Here is a 17,791-nt window from a genome sequence, read left to right on the forward strand (position 1 = left end):
AATTGATATTAAATTAAATCAAAGCATAAGAAATTTTTTTGCATCTTAAAAGAAATCAAAAGACTACTATAGAATTTAACTAATATAAAGAAATAACACAAATTAATTTAATTATCAAGGATAAGATGAAAAACAAATAACAATAATATCAAGAATTTTATTATTGCTAACTTAATATTCTAACAATAATATCAAAAAGTTTATTATTATGAAAATAATATCAAAAATAACATCAAAAAATAATAATCACATCAAAAATAATATTAAAATTTTATTTAAAAGATATATTAAAAATAAAACTTATATTACAAAATTATTACTCTCAACAATCAAACTACAATATATTAAGTATTAGAAGAGAGATAAAAAGAGACAGATGAAGGAGAAAGTAATATATTTATATTATTGTCAAGGACAAGAACATCATAAAGACAAATAAACAAGTGAAACTTCTTTCAAAGAAAGTTGACAAAATAGAAATAACTTGATATGTATATTAAGAAAGAAACTGGAATGGCTATTACCAAAAGACAAGAAAAGTAGAGACCCTTGAAACTAGACTAGAAGCAAGAAAGGAGTTGACAAGAATGAAGAAGGCTTCACTCTTGTCTCTATATATACTATCTAACTAGGGGCTTTGTGGCGACGTTCTATAGGACCTCCAATATGTGTCGACTTTGAAGGACACATGCCTTGACTTACAAGGCAAGTTTTTCTACGTGTGGGCTACATAATTAGCTTGGTCTTCAAGCTAACAACATGTGTGGCACATGACCAATTTGTTGACCACGTTTCTAATCTCAAAAAGTTAATTAAAGACACCTATAAAGTCAAAGCAATGTCTATGAAGCTTCTAGAAAGCTAGCATATCAAATACAATAGAATTAACTTACTTTTATTTACTTTTACTTACTTCTACTTATTTATATATGTAATTACTCGCTTACATGAATATGTCCATGACATTACCCCCCCTTCTAGGGACGAGTTCCATGAGGAGCGGTCATCATATGTTGAGAAAATCTATGATGCGACAAATTGTATTCGCCACATACTTTGATCTTTGTTCTCTTCGAAGATGATTGATAGGGCCTCTCAACTATCAATAGTGTCCCATACAAAGGCGGAAAGACCACCCAATTATTTGATCATTGTTGAGGCCTTCATAACTTCTTTCGAATAGAACATTTGGAATACCATCAGGAGTTGTTCCTATCTCTAGTAAAATCACCAAACATCGGGAGTCCCTTCTAAGGTTGTGATACCAAACGCGTTGTATTTTGCCATCTATTCAAAGAAGAATATATTGTTCTTAAAGATCTTCATCTCGATTGTGTCGTCTTGAAGGTTATGACAATCGTAATGTCTCATCCAGCAGGTCAGCAAATGAAGGCTCTTGAGTCGAATCCGCTGGTTGTTGGTTCTCTATCTCCTGAGCGTCACTACTACAAAGAAGCTACGAACAAGGATTGAAAGTAGAATGTTATCTTACTTAGATGTTGTTTCTTTTATAAAGAAGGTTTTCATCTTGATTTTGATGGATGTCGTCAATGAAAAGCCTCCACCACCTTTGCTACATTTGCAAGATTCTTTATTGGCTCCCATGTGTGTTCATTAATGTCATATCTGCACCAATGGACAAGATATTCCAATTTATTTTGATGTTGCCTTGAATCTAAGACTTCTTCTACTTCAAACTCTTCATTATTGTCCACTTGTATAAGAGGAGGTGGAGCTTGTCGTCTTCTTGATATGTCCACTGCCTTGTATGGTTCAAGAAGAGACACGTGGAATACTGGATGGATTTTCATTGACTCAGGTAGATATAAACAATATGCAACTGGATTGATTTGTGTAGAAATAAAAAATGATCCAAGTCTTCAACAGTCCAACTTATCACATGGATTAGTGGTCTTGATATTACGATGAAGTAGCCATACCTTATCACCCAAGAAGAATGGTGGTTGTTTCTTTCGATAGACATCCGCATTGACCTTTTGTTGTTCTTGAGTCTCTTTTAACTACGCCTTCATCGTTGCATATAGCTCTGATAAATGAATCGCTAAATCTTTTGCAGTAGGATTATCAACTTTTGAGAAGTCAAAAGTATCAAGTCGTGGATGATCACCATAATTAGCAAAGAAAGGTATTTGTTTTATAGAAGAATGTACCGTGTTATTGTAAGCAAACTCTGCCAATGGCAAAAGAGTTGTCCAATCATCTTGTTGGTAGTTAATGGTACATCTTAAATATTGCTCCAAAACTTGATTAACACACTCCATTTGTCCATCAATTTGATGATAGAATGTCGAAGATAGTTTTATATCCACTTTTAGAATCTTGAAAAGAGTCCGCCAAAATCTTGATACAAATTGGATTCTCCTATCTAATATAATATCCTTGGGTAATCCATGATAGCGATAGATATTGTCAAGAAAGAGCTTAGCTGTTTCTTCACCTATGAGGATCAAAAGACATACTTGTAATGGTTGAAGAAGTCCATAAGATCAATGACGAGGAGTTTTTGATCTTGAGCAAACATCACAAGATTGTACAAAATCTTTAACTGCTTTCTACATTTAGAGCCACCAAAAGTCCATGGATATTAGTTCCAAAGTTTTATTGTACCCAAAATGTCCTACTACTTGAAAGTCATGAGGAGCTTGAAGAACACGTAATCGAGCTTCACCTTTTGGAACATATAGGCGTCCTTCAAAATATAATAGATTCTTCTTGAATTCAAACTTGGAAGTATCATGAGACTTTGAAGGATTTTCCTTAATATCACGAATAAGAGGATCAGAAGACATACTTGACTGAACTTGCTTAATGAAAGTTGAATCAATAGTTAGTGTTGATTTCATTGCTCGACGATGAAGATGCTCTAACTTCAAGAGAATTATCTGTTGTTGATCAAAAGCAGCATCTCTTTCCTTTGGTGTAAGATAAGATCATCTAAAAAGTGCATCTAACAAACTTTGTTATTTTTATAGTCGATAAGTGATCTTGAATTCGAATCTTGACAAAGACATATTCCAACGAGCTTGGCGACGATTCAAAACACGTACTGACATAAAATATTCAAGGTTCTTGTCATCCGTATATACTATGACTAGGCTAGAAGCACCTTCTAGATAATGGCGCCATTCTTGAAATGAATCTACGATTGCAAGAAGTTCTTTATCGTGGATCTTGTAGTTGATCTTGGCTGGTGAAAATTTTCTTAAATGAAAAGCTATTGGATGAAGTTTATCATCTGTTCCTATTTGTAACAATACGGCACCCAAAGCAAAGTCTGATACGTCTATTTCCATAAAAAATGGCTTAGAAAAATTGACGCAATATAAGATTAGTGTAGAAACAAAGGTTGTCTTCAAGGTTCAAATGCTACTTCTGCTTCTTGATTCCATTGAAGTTTGTCTTTGCAAGTCGAACGTGTAACTGGAGCTGCAACTTGAGAGAAGTCTTTGATAAAGATCTGATAGTAGTTGGCAAATCTCAAAAAGCATTGGACATCTCTTACCATTTTTGGGATCTTCCAATCCATAAAAGTTTGAATTTTCTTAGGATCCATCATAAGTCTGTCATTTGAAATGATGTATCCTAAGAAGTCGACTTGAGTAGTGTGAAATATACACTTTTCTATCTTGGCATAGAATCGTGCATTTCTTACTTTTTGGTCCAAATGGCGGTTGTACTCCTTCTTGAAAGACAATTAAGCAGTCATAGGAACGATGTTCTAGAAGAGTATCTGCATTCTTTTTCTCAAATACATCTTGAAAATCTTGATATTGGCTTGGAATGCTACTTGAAGTCTTTCCACCAATAGAAACAAGTGTGGCATAAATGACACAAGGTTATCCTTCTTTTGCAGCATACAAGAAAGTACTTGTACTTACAAATATAGGTTTAATTATACTAGACTTAAGACTTTCTACTTGATTAACTACACTCTTAATTATACTTTCAGAAAAGTCAAGACTACGAGAAGTCCAATCTATTTTAGGATTATATTTTTTTAGCCATGATAAACCTAAAATGATTGGATTAGAAAGAGATCTAAAGATATTAAATATTACAAAGCTACTATGACCATTAGTTGCTATTTCTATAGGAAGGATTTCATGAGTAACATCTCCTGAAGACAACAGACGACCATCTATGACTTCTACATGAATAGGTTTAGTTTTCTTTACTACAAATATGCTATGTCTTTTAGCAAATTTTTCATCTAAGAAACAAGATGAGGTTCTTGAATCTAGCAAGGCAGAGGCTTTGAGATGTTTAGGTCATAAAATAACATTTATCATAAAACATGGAGATGGTTTTGAGGAGAGGATAGGACCTTCACTAGGGGTTGTACAAGGTTCCAACCGCACAGTCCCTATTGTAGGTGGACAAATTCGTTTTCTGACATGCTATCTCCTTTGATCATCGTACTCCTCATTTTATGGTTGCGTCACTTCTTTCAACAATATTGAGTCGTGTGCTTAGGTTCTCCACAATATAAACATAATCCTTCTTGATGATGACAAGTCTTTTCTTGCTTAGTAAGAGGTTTAAAAAGTATTGCATCAATTTGCATATCCTCTACTTTCGAATGTATGTATTGAAGAGATATTGGTATTGCTATTGAATTATAGTTACGTTGAGGTCCACTTGTACGGTTCTCAAATGGAAATTCAAAAAGGTGATTGTCACACTTCATAGCAAAGTCAATTGTTTGACTCAATGTTTGAGGATCAGGTAAGTTGAACATTAACTTTTTTATCTCATATTATAATCCATAGAGAAATTGGCTAATAAGTGCAGCATCATCCTACTTGATATCAGTTGCAAGTTGTCAAAATTGTGAAACATACATCATTACTGATCGATTGTCTTATCATAAAATATGGATCTTATTGGTTGTAACACGAATTGCATCATGTTCTTCTTACATAGATTGAAACTCTACCAAAAAAGTATCTAAATTATCTAATATTAGATCTTATCGTTCAAGAAAAGATGAAAACCACGATAGTGCTGAACTTGAAAGAAGCGTACCAATGAATCCAACTTACGATCCTGGAATTGGATAGCTTTGGAGTTGAAGTTCAATCACAAGTTACACTTGATTGATAAATCTTCGAAACTTGGATATGGTGCCATCAAACTTTTCGGGGAGAGCAATTCTTGGTTCTCTAACATTGGAAGGGCGTTCTACCATAGGAGAAGGGACATGATTTGATATAGATGTTGAAGGAGCTCCAATCATTTCTATATCTTCACTTCCTGCCAATCTTATTGCTCCTTGTAGTAGTAAATTGAGTTGATCCATCGCAAGCATTAACTTCTTCAATTGCTCTTAAATTTGTGCCATTGCACTCTTCATTTCACTAAGTATTGCTATGATAACACTTAAAAAAGAGAAGATGTCTAATATTGCTCAAGACAAATAAAAAAGAGGACTTGAGAACAAAAAAAATACTAAGGATAATATCAGTTTAGAAGAGGGTAATCCGCAACTTCTAATATACTTGTGTCTTATCAAAAAAAAAGAATAATCTACTCTTAAAGAAGATTACACAAAGCCTTGATATTGTAGGTGTATTCTTGTCAATCTGTCAAGGATAAGAATATGATAAAGATAAATAAACAAGTGAAAATTCTTTCAAAGAAAGTTGACAAAATAGAAATAACTTGATATGTATATTAAGAAAAAAAATGGAATGGCTATTACCAAAAGACAAGAAAAGTAGAGACCCTTGAAACTAGACTGGAAGCAAGAAAAGAGTTGACAAGAGTGAAGAAGGCTTCACTCTTGTCTCTATATATACTCTCTAACAAGGGGCTTTGTGGCAACGTTCTATAGGACCTCCAATATGTATTGACTTTGTAGGATACATGCCTTGACTTACAAGGCAAGTTTTTCTACGTGTGGGCTACATAATTAGCTTGGTCTTCAAGCTAATAACATGTGTGGCACATGGCCAACTTGTTGATCACGTTTCTAATCTCAAAAAGTTAATTAAAGACACCTATAAAGTCAAAGCAGTATCTATGAAGCTTCTAAGAAGCTACCATATCAAATACAATAGAATTAACTTACCTTTATTTACTTTTACTTACTTCTACTTATTTATATATGTAATTACTGGCTTACATGAGTATGTCCATGACAATTATAGTCAAATGTCAGATATTTTTTTATTTAAAACTTAAGATTTATACTTTTTAATTTTATGATTTAAATAAAATTATTTATTTATTTATAAATATTATATTATTAAATATATGTAAATTCAACTAAGTTTTATAAATTTTTAGAAAATTTCTTAGAACAATTATTATGGTATTTGAATAGAAAAATAATGGTTTCATGAAAATAGTAAAATAAAAATTAAAAAAATTAAAAAAAAATAATAAGATAAAAGTTGAATATAGTTTAGAATCCAAGTAAGAAGGTGGAATCATCAAACCAAATATATATATATATATATATATATATATATATGCTAAAACTAAGATTTTATTTTAAAAAATAATTATAATTTTAATAATATTTTCTTATTTTTTTTCATAGCTTAAATCTAAAACTATAATTGACTATTAAAGGATATCTTTGTAGATACATAATAAAGATTTAGAGGCAAGGGTATATTTCTAAGATAGAAAGACATTCAAACAAATAGTTTGAGGTACCTTAATTATTTGTTTACATTCTTTAGTACCTTAATTAAAGAAACAAAGTATTACTTTATTGGTTTGGTTCATATTTATGTCAAGGACAAGAACTCCATGAAAACAGACAAGTGAGCCTTCACTTAAAGAAAAATAAAAAAATATAAATAAATAAATATGTATATTGAAAGAGAAACTAAAATGGCTATTACCAAAAGACAAGAAAACTAGAGACCCTTGAAACTAGACTTGAAGTAACAAAAGAGTTGACAAGAGTGAAGAAGGCTTCACTCTTGTCTCTATATATACTATCTAACTAAGGGCTATGTGGTGACATTCTATAGGACCTCCAATATGTGTTGACTTTGAAGGATACATGCCTTGACTTACAAGACAAGTTTTTCTATGTGTGGGCCACATAGTTAGTTTGATCTTCAAACTAACAACATGTGTGGCACATGGCCAACTTGTTGACCACGTTTCTAATCCAAAAAGTCAATTAAAGACACCTATGAAGTCAAAGTAGTATCTATAAAGCTTCTAAGAAGCTTCCATATTAAATACTATAGAATTAACTTACTTTTACTTATTTGTATATGTAATTACTCACTTACATGAATATGTCCATGACATTACCCCTCCTTCTAGGGACGAGTTCCATGAGGAGTGGTCATCATATGTTGAGGAAATCTATGATGCGACAAATTGTATTCGCCACATACTCTGATCTTTGTTCTCTTCAAAGATGATTGATAGGGCCTCTCAACCATCAATAGTGTCCCATACAAAGGCAGGAAGACCACTCAGTTATTTGATCATTGTTGAGGCTTTCATAACTTCCTTCAAATAGAACATTTGGAATACCATCAGGAGTTGTTCCTACCTCTAGTAAAATCACCAAACATCGGGAGTACCTTCTAAGGTCGTGATACAAAACGCGTTGTATTTTGCCATCTATTTGAAGAAGAACATATTGTTCTTAAAGATTTTCATCTCGATTGTGTCATCTTGAAGGTTGTGACAATCGTAATGTTTCATCCGGCAGGTCAATAAATGAAGGCTCTTGAGTCGAATCTGCTGGTTGTTGGTTTTCCATCTCCTAAGCGTCACTACTACAAAGAAGCTACAAACAAGGATTGAAAGTAGAATGTTATCTTGCTTAAATGTTGTTTCTTTTATAAAAAAGGTTTTCATCTTGATTTTGATGAATGTCGTCGATGAAAAGCCTCCACCGCCTTTACTGCATTTGTAAGATTCTTTATTGGCTCCCATGTGTGTTCACTAATATCATATCTGCGCCAATGGACAAGATATTCCAATTTATTTTGATGTCGCCTTGAATCTAAGACTTCTTCTACTTCAAACTCTTCATTATTGTCCACTTGTATAAGAGGAGGTAGAGCTTGTCATCTTCTTGGTATGTCCACTGTCTTGTATGGTTCAAGAAGAGACACATGGAATATTGGATGGATTTTCATTGACACCGATAGATATAAACAATATGCAACTGGATTGATTTGTGTAGAAATAAAAAATGGTCCAAGTCTTCAACAGTCCAACTTGTCACTAGGACGAGTGGTCTTGATATTACGACAAAGTAGCCATACCTTATCACCCAAGAAGAATGGTGGTTGTTTCTTTCGATAGACATCCGCATTGACCTTTTGTTGTTCTTGAGTCTCTTTTAACTACGCCTTCATCATTGCATATAGCTCTGATAAATGAATCGCTAAATCTTTCGCAGCAGGATTATTACCTTTTGAGAAGTCAAAAGTATCAAGTCGTGGATGATAACCATAATTAGCAAAGAAAGGTATTTGTTTTGTAGAAGAATGTACCGTATTATTATAAGCAAACTCTGCCAATGGCAAAAGAGTTGTCCAATCATCTTGTTGGTAGTTAATGGTACATCTTAAATATTGCTCCAAAACTTGATTAACACGCTCCGTTTGTCCATCAATTTGATGATGAAATGTTGAAGATAGTTTTATATCTACTTTTAGAATCTTGAAAAGAGTCCGCCAAAATCTTGATACAAATTGGATTCTCCTATCTAATATAATATCTTTGGATAATCCATGATAGCAATAGGTATTGTCAAGAAAGAGCTTAGTTGTTTCTTCACCTGTAATAGATTTTGTACACAGTACAAAATGTGCCATCTTGGTAAAACAATCTACTATCATGAATATAAAGTCATAAGAACCTGAGATTGGAAGATCCATGATGAAGTCCATAGAAACAAGAGACCATGATTGTTCTAGAACGGGTAATGGCTGAAGAAGTCCAAAAAGTCGATGACGAGGAGTTTTTGATCTTGAGCAAATATCACATGATTGTACAAAATCTATGACTGCCTTCCACATTTGAGGCCATCAAAAATCCCTAGATATCAGCTCCAAATTCTTATTATATCCAAAATGTGCTGCTGTTGGGAAGTCGTGACAAGCTTGAAGAATATGTAAACGTGCTTCTCCTTCTGGAACATATAAGCGTCCTTCGAAATAGAGTAGGTTGTTCTTGAATTCAAATTTAGAAGAATCATGAGATTTAAAAGAATTATTCTTGATATCATGAACAAGAGGATCTGAAGACATACTTAACTGGACTTGCTTAAGAAAAGTTAAATTAACAATCAATGTTGATTTTATTGTTTGAAGATCAAATTGCTCTAGCTTCAAGAGAACCATTCTTTGTTGCTCAAAAACTCCATCTCTTTCTTTTGGTCCAAGATAAGAATGTCTAGACAAGGCATTGAATAAACCTTGTTATTTTCCTGGCCGATAAGTGATGATGAACTCGAATCTTGATAAAGACATGCTCCAACGAGCTTGACGACGATTTAATATGCATGCTGACATGAAATATTCAAGGTTCTTATGATCCATATACACGATGACTAGACTAAAAGCGCCTTCTAGATAATGATGCCATTCTTGAAAAGAATCCACAATTGCAAGAAGTTCTTTGTCATGGATTTCATAATTGATTTCAACTGCTGAGAATTTTCTTGAATGAAAGGCTACTAGATGAAGTTTGTTATCTGTTCCCATTTAAGATAAAATCACACCCAGAGCAAAGTCTGATGCATGTGTTTCCATAAAGAATGCTTTGGAAAAATCAACACGATACAAGATTGGTGCAGAAACAAATGCTGTCTTCAAAGATTCAAAAGCAACTTCCGCTTCTTGATTCCATTGGAGTTTGTCTTTACAAGTCAAATGTATAAGTGGAGCTGCAACTTGAGAGAAGTTTTTGATGAAGATCCGATAATAGTTGGCAAATTCTAAAAAGCATTGGACATTTCTTACCATTTTTGGAATCTTCCAATCTATAATAGTTTGAACTTTCTTAGGATCCATCATAAGTCCATCATTTGAAATGATGTAACCTAAAAAATCAACTTGAGTAGTGTAGAATACACACTTTTCTATCTTGGCATAGAGTCCTACATATCTTAATTTTTGTAACACATGATGAACATGAAATTCATGTTCTTCTAGATTCTTAGAATAGTTCAAGATGTCGTCTAGATAACAGACCACAAAATCATCCTAAAACTCTCAAAAAACATTATTCATTAGATGTTGAAAAGCTGTTGGTGCATTTGTAAGTCCAAAAGGCATGATGTTGTATTCAAAATATCCCTACCTAGTTGATTATGTAAGTAATGATTAGATTTTTAGGAAGGCTTATAAGTTTTAAGAATTTTATTAAGTCAAGAATCATAAAAATAATACCTTAATAAGTCTTAAAAGAAATTATCTTGATTGAGTTAATATTTATTTTTATTTATTCATATTGAAACCAATATTTAAAATAATATTTTATTATTTATGTTATTCATTAAATATTCATAAATGATAATAAATAAGAAAAAAAATATTAAAAAAAATTATGAATTTTTAATAATTATTAGTTCCAAAATTTATTGCCTTAGGAATATGTAAAAACATGTGACCAAAGATTATTAATTTCTAAATATATTATCTTTGAAACATATAGAATATTTTTACTAAAACAATTATTAGATGACTTTTAAACAATTATTTTTATTAAGCATAGTAAAGACAAGGGTGAAGCCTTTCGTGCTCTTGTCAATTCCTTTCTTACTTCTAGTCTAATTGCAATAGTCTAAAACCTTCTTGCCTTTAGAAATAGTCATTCTAATTTCTTCTAGAATATAAATACTTCTTTATTTATTTTTTATTATATTTCTTTGAAATACACTAAAATTTTTATTTTTATTCTTTTTATATTCTTGTTCTTAAGAAGAAGTTATGACAAGACTTAATTTTAAATATATGCTCAATGGATCAAATTTCAATCAATAATATATCTTTAAAAAATATTTTTTCTTACTAAAATAAAACTAAATTAATTCAAATCCAAGAATAAATCATTATTCTAAGTTAGAGGACAATAAAGATTATTATTTCTTGGAAAGAACTTTATTAAGTCCAATTATACTTTTTTAAGCAATATTTAGCTTTTAATGTAAGTAATACTTAATATTAAGATTAATCAAAAACCAATAAGAAGAATTTTGTAGTACCTAAGGTGGCTTATATACCATTTAACTTCTTCTCCTAAAGTGGTTGTCTATTTCTAATTTTTAAGATCTCATTGATTTTTGACTTAAAAATTCTAAATCTAAACTTATTTTTAGGTCTAATCTTGTCCTTGCTAGATTAAATTTGATCTTGTACTTGCTCTTTTATTGGACAATGTTGTTCTCAAGTATGTTGCATTAATCAATAAATTTGTTTGATTCTTACTATAAATTAATTATATCTATACTTCTTGTCTAATTCAAACATGACCAATCTAAAACCTATTTAGCTAAGTAGTTAACATGCTTATTTAATATTACAAGTTAACAATGATTTATGAAAAATAATATTTTAAGATGATTTAAACTAATTTTGTTGAAAAATAAATTATCAAGGTATAGAAAATTAGATTTAATTTAATAAAAATATTTTCAAATATCCAAAAAAAATTAAAAATTTATTGATAATTTTTTAGTATTTTTAAGGAATTTTAAGAAGTTTTAGAGCATATTTAATGGATTTTTCTAAAAATGATTTAACCACTTTGGGAGGCTACTACAAAGAATCAAATTAAGATTCATAGGTCCAAAAACATTTTCTAGACTAATTTGGTATTTTTGAACATTATGATGAAGTAAATTTGCAAAAAAATAATTTTACTCATAGAAACTAGAATAAATAACAACTAAAATAGTAGTGGGAGGAGGTAAGGTGCATATGATTCATATGATTTGTAGCCTATAGGAGGTAGTGAAGAGGATACAACTAAGACCTCTTGGATCTTCTAAGGTACTACATAGACTACCTATGAGTCTTATTAAGGCTCAAACCTTTGACCACTTAATCAAGAAACCTTTGAGATAAATTCTAATTATCTTATTTTTTATCTTTTATCTTTTAATTATTATTTTTTAAAAAATAAAATAAAAAATATTTATTTTAAAATAATTAAAAAGATAAAAAAAATTTATAAATTTATTATTTAATTTAATTTAATTTTTTATAATTTACCAAATAAAGTTTAATAAACATGTTGAGAATAATTTTAAAGTGTGTGTTTCTTTAGTTTTTCTTCTTTTATTTGTTCTTCCTTGATTTTTCTTTCTTCTTAGTATATGTGGTTCTCACCTCACACTTCCAGTTACAAACAAATTTTAAATAAGGCCACCTTATATTTGGATTAAAGAGTGAATTTTATTTTTATAAGTGTAAATTAGACAAAGGTTGGTAAAGGGATAAAAGTACATCAACCATCAGAAGTGTGAGATTTTCTTTTAATCTGTTGTATGAATTTTTTATATTTTGGAAATATGTAAGCCAAATATGGCCAGACTTATTACATCTGTAGCATTGTTTATTTAGAGTATTTGCAGAAGTAATCATTTAAAGCAAATGAAATAATCCTCTATTGGCTTATTTTATAGTAGCAAAGACCTACAAATAAGGTGTTGTGCAACAATCTAGTAATTTGATGCAAAATTGATAGTAATAAGTTTGTAGAGAAGAAATAATAAATTTGAAACAGAGAGAACATTTTGGTGGATAATAAAAAACTAAAAACTAATTGTATTTTCATTATTGTTATTTTTAAAATAGTATATAAATTAGAAAAGAAAAACTATTTTTAAGCTCAACAAAATACTATTTTTAATTCTTTAGACAAAAAACAATGAATTGTCAAGTAACAAATTAATAAAATAAAGATAAAATGAGACTTAAATGATTATTTAGCTATTTGTACCAATATCAAAACCTATAAATCTATAAACAGCTTGTGGTTGCCACCTTTTGCTTCCAAATTGTGATGGATTGTAGTTCAAGTTCCTTGCTACCCAATTGAACAATCAACTTTTCACCTTGGGCTTCAAAACCTTGAAGTATTTGTCATTGATTTGATGACATGGGGCTCTAAAAATACCGCATCAGGGTGCTAATCAATCATCCAGATTCAAGTCCAGGTTTAGAGCTGTCATATCAAGGACACAATTAGTATCAATTCCACAAATTAAAAAAGCCATTGACATATCTGCCTATACACCACATCTATCACGGAACTTGGAAGTGGGGGGGCTTTAATAGATAAAACTAATAAATAAATAAAAAAATAAAGTTGTCTAAAAAGCAAGTGCCAATGCGCACTTGCCACGTTAGATAAGTCAATAGTGGTGGTCCACGCGATGACTCAGTGTCGATCCACGAAGTACATGCGAATGCACCACGCGGCCGACGGAGGGATGCTCAGAATGGACACGAGTACCGCAACGTCGAAGCTGGAGTGGAAAACAGCGTAGTGTTCAGACCCATCGAGGCGGGAGTAGCGATGGTGTATGGCAACGCCGAGGATGGATGAGATGAGGGGAGTCCACACACTGCGATGCGATGATCTCCCTCTCACTCCCAGCCCAACCATGGCAGTGGCGCGACCTCAGACCCTCACGAAACTTCGGCGTGTTTCGTGGCGAGCATGCAGTCAGTTTCCTCCCTGCAGCTCTGACGGCGCGTCGTATCGATTGCCAAGTGGCGCCTCTCCGCAGATGACACCCTCGTGCACCTGATTATATAATCCACCTGCGTCCCTAGACTACGCACTAACCTGGTCTTGGTCTTATCATCCAGCTTCTATTAATCTCGGACAATTTTGTGCATTTTAACCTGTAAGTTCTCCTTGCAGCTGTACGTTTCCGCTAATTATCTCTCCGGTGACAGTCTTCGATTCCAGTTTTTTGTCAAGATGTCGACCTATGAACAGACCAAGGAGCAGGCTGGACAGAAGGCCCAGGAGACCAAGGGATTTGGAGAGGAGAAGGCAGGACAGGCTCAGGGTGCCGCTAAGGTAGGTGTCTGGTTCGAGTGAATTCGATAGGGGTTGTGAGATGCTATGTGTACGTGGTCACGACTCGAATTTGTAATGTGACGACTGTCCCAACAAGTCTGTGGATGTCGTGGGATAGTGGGTAGGGAGAGTGCCAGGTGACTAGCACGATACTTGTGGAGCCGGTGGATGTGTGTGATAGATTTTTGAATAATTTTTGTTGATGATTTTAGAGCGCTGCTGGAACCGCTCAAGATAAGGCCAGTCAAGCTGTAGACTACGCAGGCTCCAAGGCCCAGGATGCGAAATCTGCCGCGAAGGACACTTCCCAGCAAGTAGGTGACAAAACCGCTGACGCCGCTGGGAGTGCTAAGGACAAGGCTGATGAGGCTAAGGACGCTGCAGGCGCTAAGGCAAGCGAGACCGGTAGCTACTTAGGTGACAAGGTCAACCAGGCCAAGAGCGCAGCTGCCGACACCTCTGGCGCAACCCAGGACAAGGCTTCTGGTGCAGCTGGCACTGTCCAACAGAAAACAAGTGAAGCTACAAACTATGCGAAAGACACTGCTGTGAGTGCCAAAGACACTGCCGTGGATGCTGCCACAAAAGCCAAGGACACTGCTGGAAACGTTTTGCAGCAGACTGGCAACTATGTGTCCGACGCCTTCAACCGTGCTAAGGAGACCGTTACACCCAAACAGTAGGGTTGAGTGGGATTGTTAGAATATTATTCTTGTGAATATGATAGTGGCTAGAATCACATTTGATTACTACATCACTATGTAAGACTTTGATTGATTTCTCGAATCTATCGATTTTGTAAAACTGTACTGTGTTCACATGTTGATTGTTTGATCGAAAAGGATTTGTTGGAAATTTTATGGTTTAGAAATGGCTCGTGTACGATGTCTACCGGCGGTAATGGAGCACTTGTTTGTTTCATCTCCACTTCGATTGACTATGATTTGGATTTTTTTTTGCATAGATTTTTGGTTAGTTAAAACTTTGTAGGAAATAATAATTTAGATGTGAGCTCTAATTTTCAACATTGCTGCTACGCCCAACCTACGAATCTCTCCAGATGTGAGGTCATACTTGGATGATTGTGATAACTTGGCATCCTTTTCATTATTCGCTATATTTCATCTGGACAATACTTTGACATCGAAAAGAATACACCTTAAATATGATTTTCTTACAATGTAAAAATATTGCTCCAAATCCAGCAAACTGATTTGAAAGTTTTTACGATGTCGTAGTAGCACAACGAAAGAATATCTCTGGTTTTTTCGCAGTCAATCTGCTGCAGCTATTAAATAATACGATTAAAAGTACTAATTTCTTGAGCTGGATGTGACTTAGCAGATTCTCTTACAATTTCTCGCCACCGTATGCAGAATGAGTACCGGAAGAATCGTGTAATAATTTTAGGAAATGTTACTCATTTCTAGGATTCTTGTTCTGGACAAGTCTCCTTAGTGAACTACTATGATACCTATCAAGGAATCCATGCAATTAGTGAAATTTTGGGAGAATTTGATTCGCTGCATGGGCAATGTACTTGCTGCAACGGAGAATTTCTTCAAAATAAAAAACTTGTCGTAAATTAGTTTAAAATAATCAATGCCGCTTTCTCAGGGTGAGGTTCTAGCGGCATCGCCTCATGCAAATATAGACGATCACCCTGACCAGCCAAGTGGCGTGGCGATCATGCATTTCCCGATCTCAAGGCCAGCTGGTCCATCCCCCTGACATGGCGGGATTGGCAGACACGTTGAGGCTGTACCAGCAATTTCATTGAACACCATTGCTCTTAAAATGTCGACGATCCTCCGCGATTTTTGAATTGCTTTTAGACAATCACATTCGATTTTCAGTCTGCCTTCCCACTAAATACCGTTTCATTGACATCTTGTGTATATTGTGCGCATAGATCGGAGAATTTCTTTCTTTTTGGATTACTATTCTATTTCATATTCAATCTCAAGCTTAATCACCATGTCGACTTACGATCAGACCAAGGAGATGGCCGGAAAGAAGGCCGAGGAGACGAAGGCATTCGGTGAGGACAAGGCTGAGCAAGCTCACGGTGCCACGAAGGTACACACCCAGGATACTGATTGGGGATCACTGTCTTTTGTTACTCTGAATTCAAACCGGTTCTATTAAATTGAGACATGAATTCAATCGAGCTGGAATACTTCAGAGGATTGTTATTTAAGTGTAGCTTTAGTGAGTACGTATTGAATCAGTTTATGAGATTTGCTGCATAAGTAAATTTTGAAGTGGAAATTAGACGAGAGATGAGACTTATTGTCACATCTAGACCTCAAATGATGTTGAATTCGTTGATTTCACAGAGTGCTACCGGAACTGCTCAAGACAAGGCTAGCCAGGCGGGAGATTACGCAGGATCCAAAGCTCACGACGTCAAGTCTGCTGCCTCTGATGCCGCTGGAACAGCTCAGGACAAGGGAAGCGACACGACTGGAGCTGCTAAGGATACGGCTCAACATGTAGGTGACAAGACTGCTGATACCGCTGGTGCCACGAAGTCCAAGGCTGGCGAAGCGAAAGACGCTGCAGGAAGCAAGGCTAGTGAGGCTGGCAGCTACGTGAGCGACAAGACCTCTCAAGGCAAAGATGCTGCAGCAGACACTGCAGGCGCAACCAAGGACAAGGCGTCAGGCGTTGCGGGTACTGCCCAGGAAAAGGCTGGTGGCGCTGCGGGATATGCCAAGGATACTGCCGTGAGCGCCAAGGACACCACTGTGGGTGCTGCCACCCAAGCTAAGGATGCTGCTGGCAATGTTCTTCACCAGACCGGGGACGCCGTGGCCAACGCTTTCCAGGGCCTGAAGGACCCCGTAACTCCCAATCATTAGAACTGATCAGACGTTGCGATCTACCATGTTATGCAGTCCTCGCGTTTTGTATAGTAAATAAGACACCGCAAGCATTGGCTCTGGATTCAGCACGAGGTTGCGCGGCGCCATATTACTGTAAAGATGATGAAGTGAATATTTAACAGAGTGCTGGCGCCGGTTTCTAAGTTGATGCAATTCTGTTGTTTTAATCTAATTTACTTGTGAATGTTTCGTGCTGGGGGTTTACTGAAAAGCTCCAAGGACAGATCAGAGAATATTGCAGCACGTCTCCCTCTATCTACCCACAAAGCTTATGAGCAAGGAATCAGATCAGTTTGGTAACATGGTCACTGAGATGAAATATGATCAACATGTAGTAACATATGATTTGTACATGTAACATTTATTACCATCGTACACTAATGTCAATGTAATAGCAATGCTCATGTAACTTATGCATAACAAGAAGAAGCACCTCCTATTACTCATAATAATATTTCTTGATAATCTAATAGAAAGGTAGATTAAAATCTACAGGTATTTTGATATTTCTTTTCCAAATTATTATAATATGAATAGAAATGTCAATGTTTGGATATTTAAACTATTTATTCTTTTTTCCTCCATTTTTAAAATAAATCATGTTTGAGTGAAAATTTGACTTGAGGTTAATTTCAATGAAAATGGTTGGATTTGAATTAATATTCTTAATAATTTTTAAAAATACATCCTTTCATAAATGTAATCCCTGAGAATAAATATTAATAAATATTATTTTAGAAAGAAATAGTTATATACAATTTCTCAATAATAGAAGATAGGATCAAATATTGTTTTAAAACATAAATATAGAAGTGTTATTATATTTATCAAACACATGTTAGTGAATTAGAAAT

At 34.1% G+C, this 17,791-nt stretch overlaps 2 protein-coding genes across 2 annotated transcripts; both read left to right on the forward strand.

Moving 5' to 3' along the window:
* Positions 1–13,814: 13,814 nt before the first annotated feature.
* On the forward strand, positions 13,815–14,853 carry LOC112289950 (uncharacterized). The gene is made up of 2 exons (XM_024535716.3): positions 13,815–14,049; positions 14,262–14,853. Exons 1-2 carry the CDS (start codon positions 13,948–13,950, stop codon positions 14,730–14,732), a joined length of 573 nt encoding a protein of 190 aa, XP_024391484.1. The 5' UTR covers positions 13,815–13,947; the 3' UTR covers positions 14,733–14,853.
* Positions 14,854–15,883: 1,030 nt separating this feature from the next.
* Positions 15,884–17,090, forward strand: LOC112289949 (uncharacterized). Its single transcript, XM_024535715.3, has 2 exons — positions 15,884–16,128; positions 16,389–17,090. Exons 1-2 carry the CDS (start codon positions 16,027–16,029, stop codon positions 16,911–16,913), a joined length of 627 nt encoding a protein of 208 aa, XP_024391483.1. The 5' UTR covers positions 15,884–16,026; the 3' UTR covers positions 16,914–17,090.
* The last annotated feature ends 701 nt before the right edge of the window (positions 17,091–17,791 follow it).

This window comes from Physcomitrium patens, chromosome 12, assembly GCF_059467195.1.
Source record: "Physcomitrium patens ecotype Gransden chromosome 12, ASM5946719v1, whole genome shotgun sequence".
NCBI classification, from domain to species: Eukaryota; Viridiplantae; Streptophyta; class Bryopsida; order Funariales; family Funariaceae; genus Physcomitrium; species Physcomitrium patens.

Coding starts and splice junctions, on each gene's coding strand:
- LOC112289950 (XM_024535716.3), top strand. CDS start 13,948: ATGTCGACCTATGAACAGACCAAGGAGCAGGCTGGACAGAAGGCCCAG. Junction 14,050..14,261: donor AGGCTCAGGGTGCCGCTAAG/GTAGGTGTCTGG, acceptor TGATGATTTTAG/AGCGCTGCTGGAACCGCTCA.
- LOC112289949 (XM_024535715.3), top strand. CDS start 16,027: ATGTCGACTTACGATCAGACCAAGGAGATGGCCGGAAAGAAGGCCGAG. Junction 16,129..16,388: donor AAGCTCACGGTGCCACGAAG/GTACACACCCAG, acceptor TTGATTTCACAG/AGTGCTACCGGAACTGCTCA.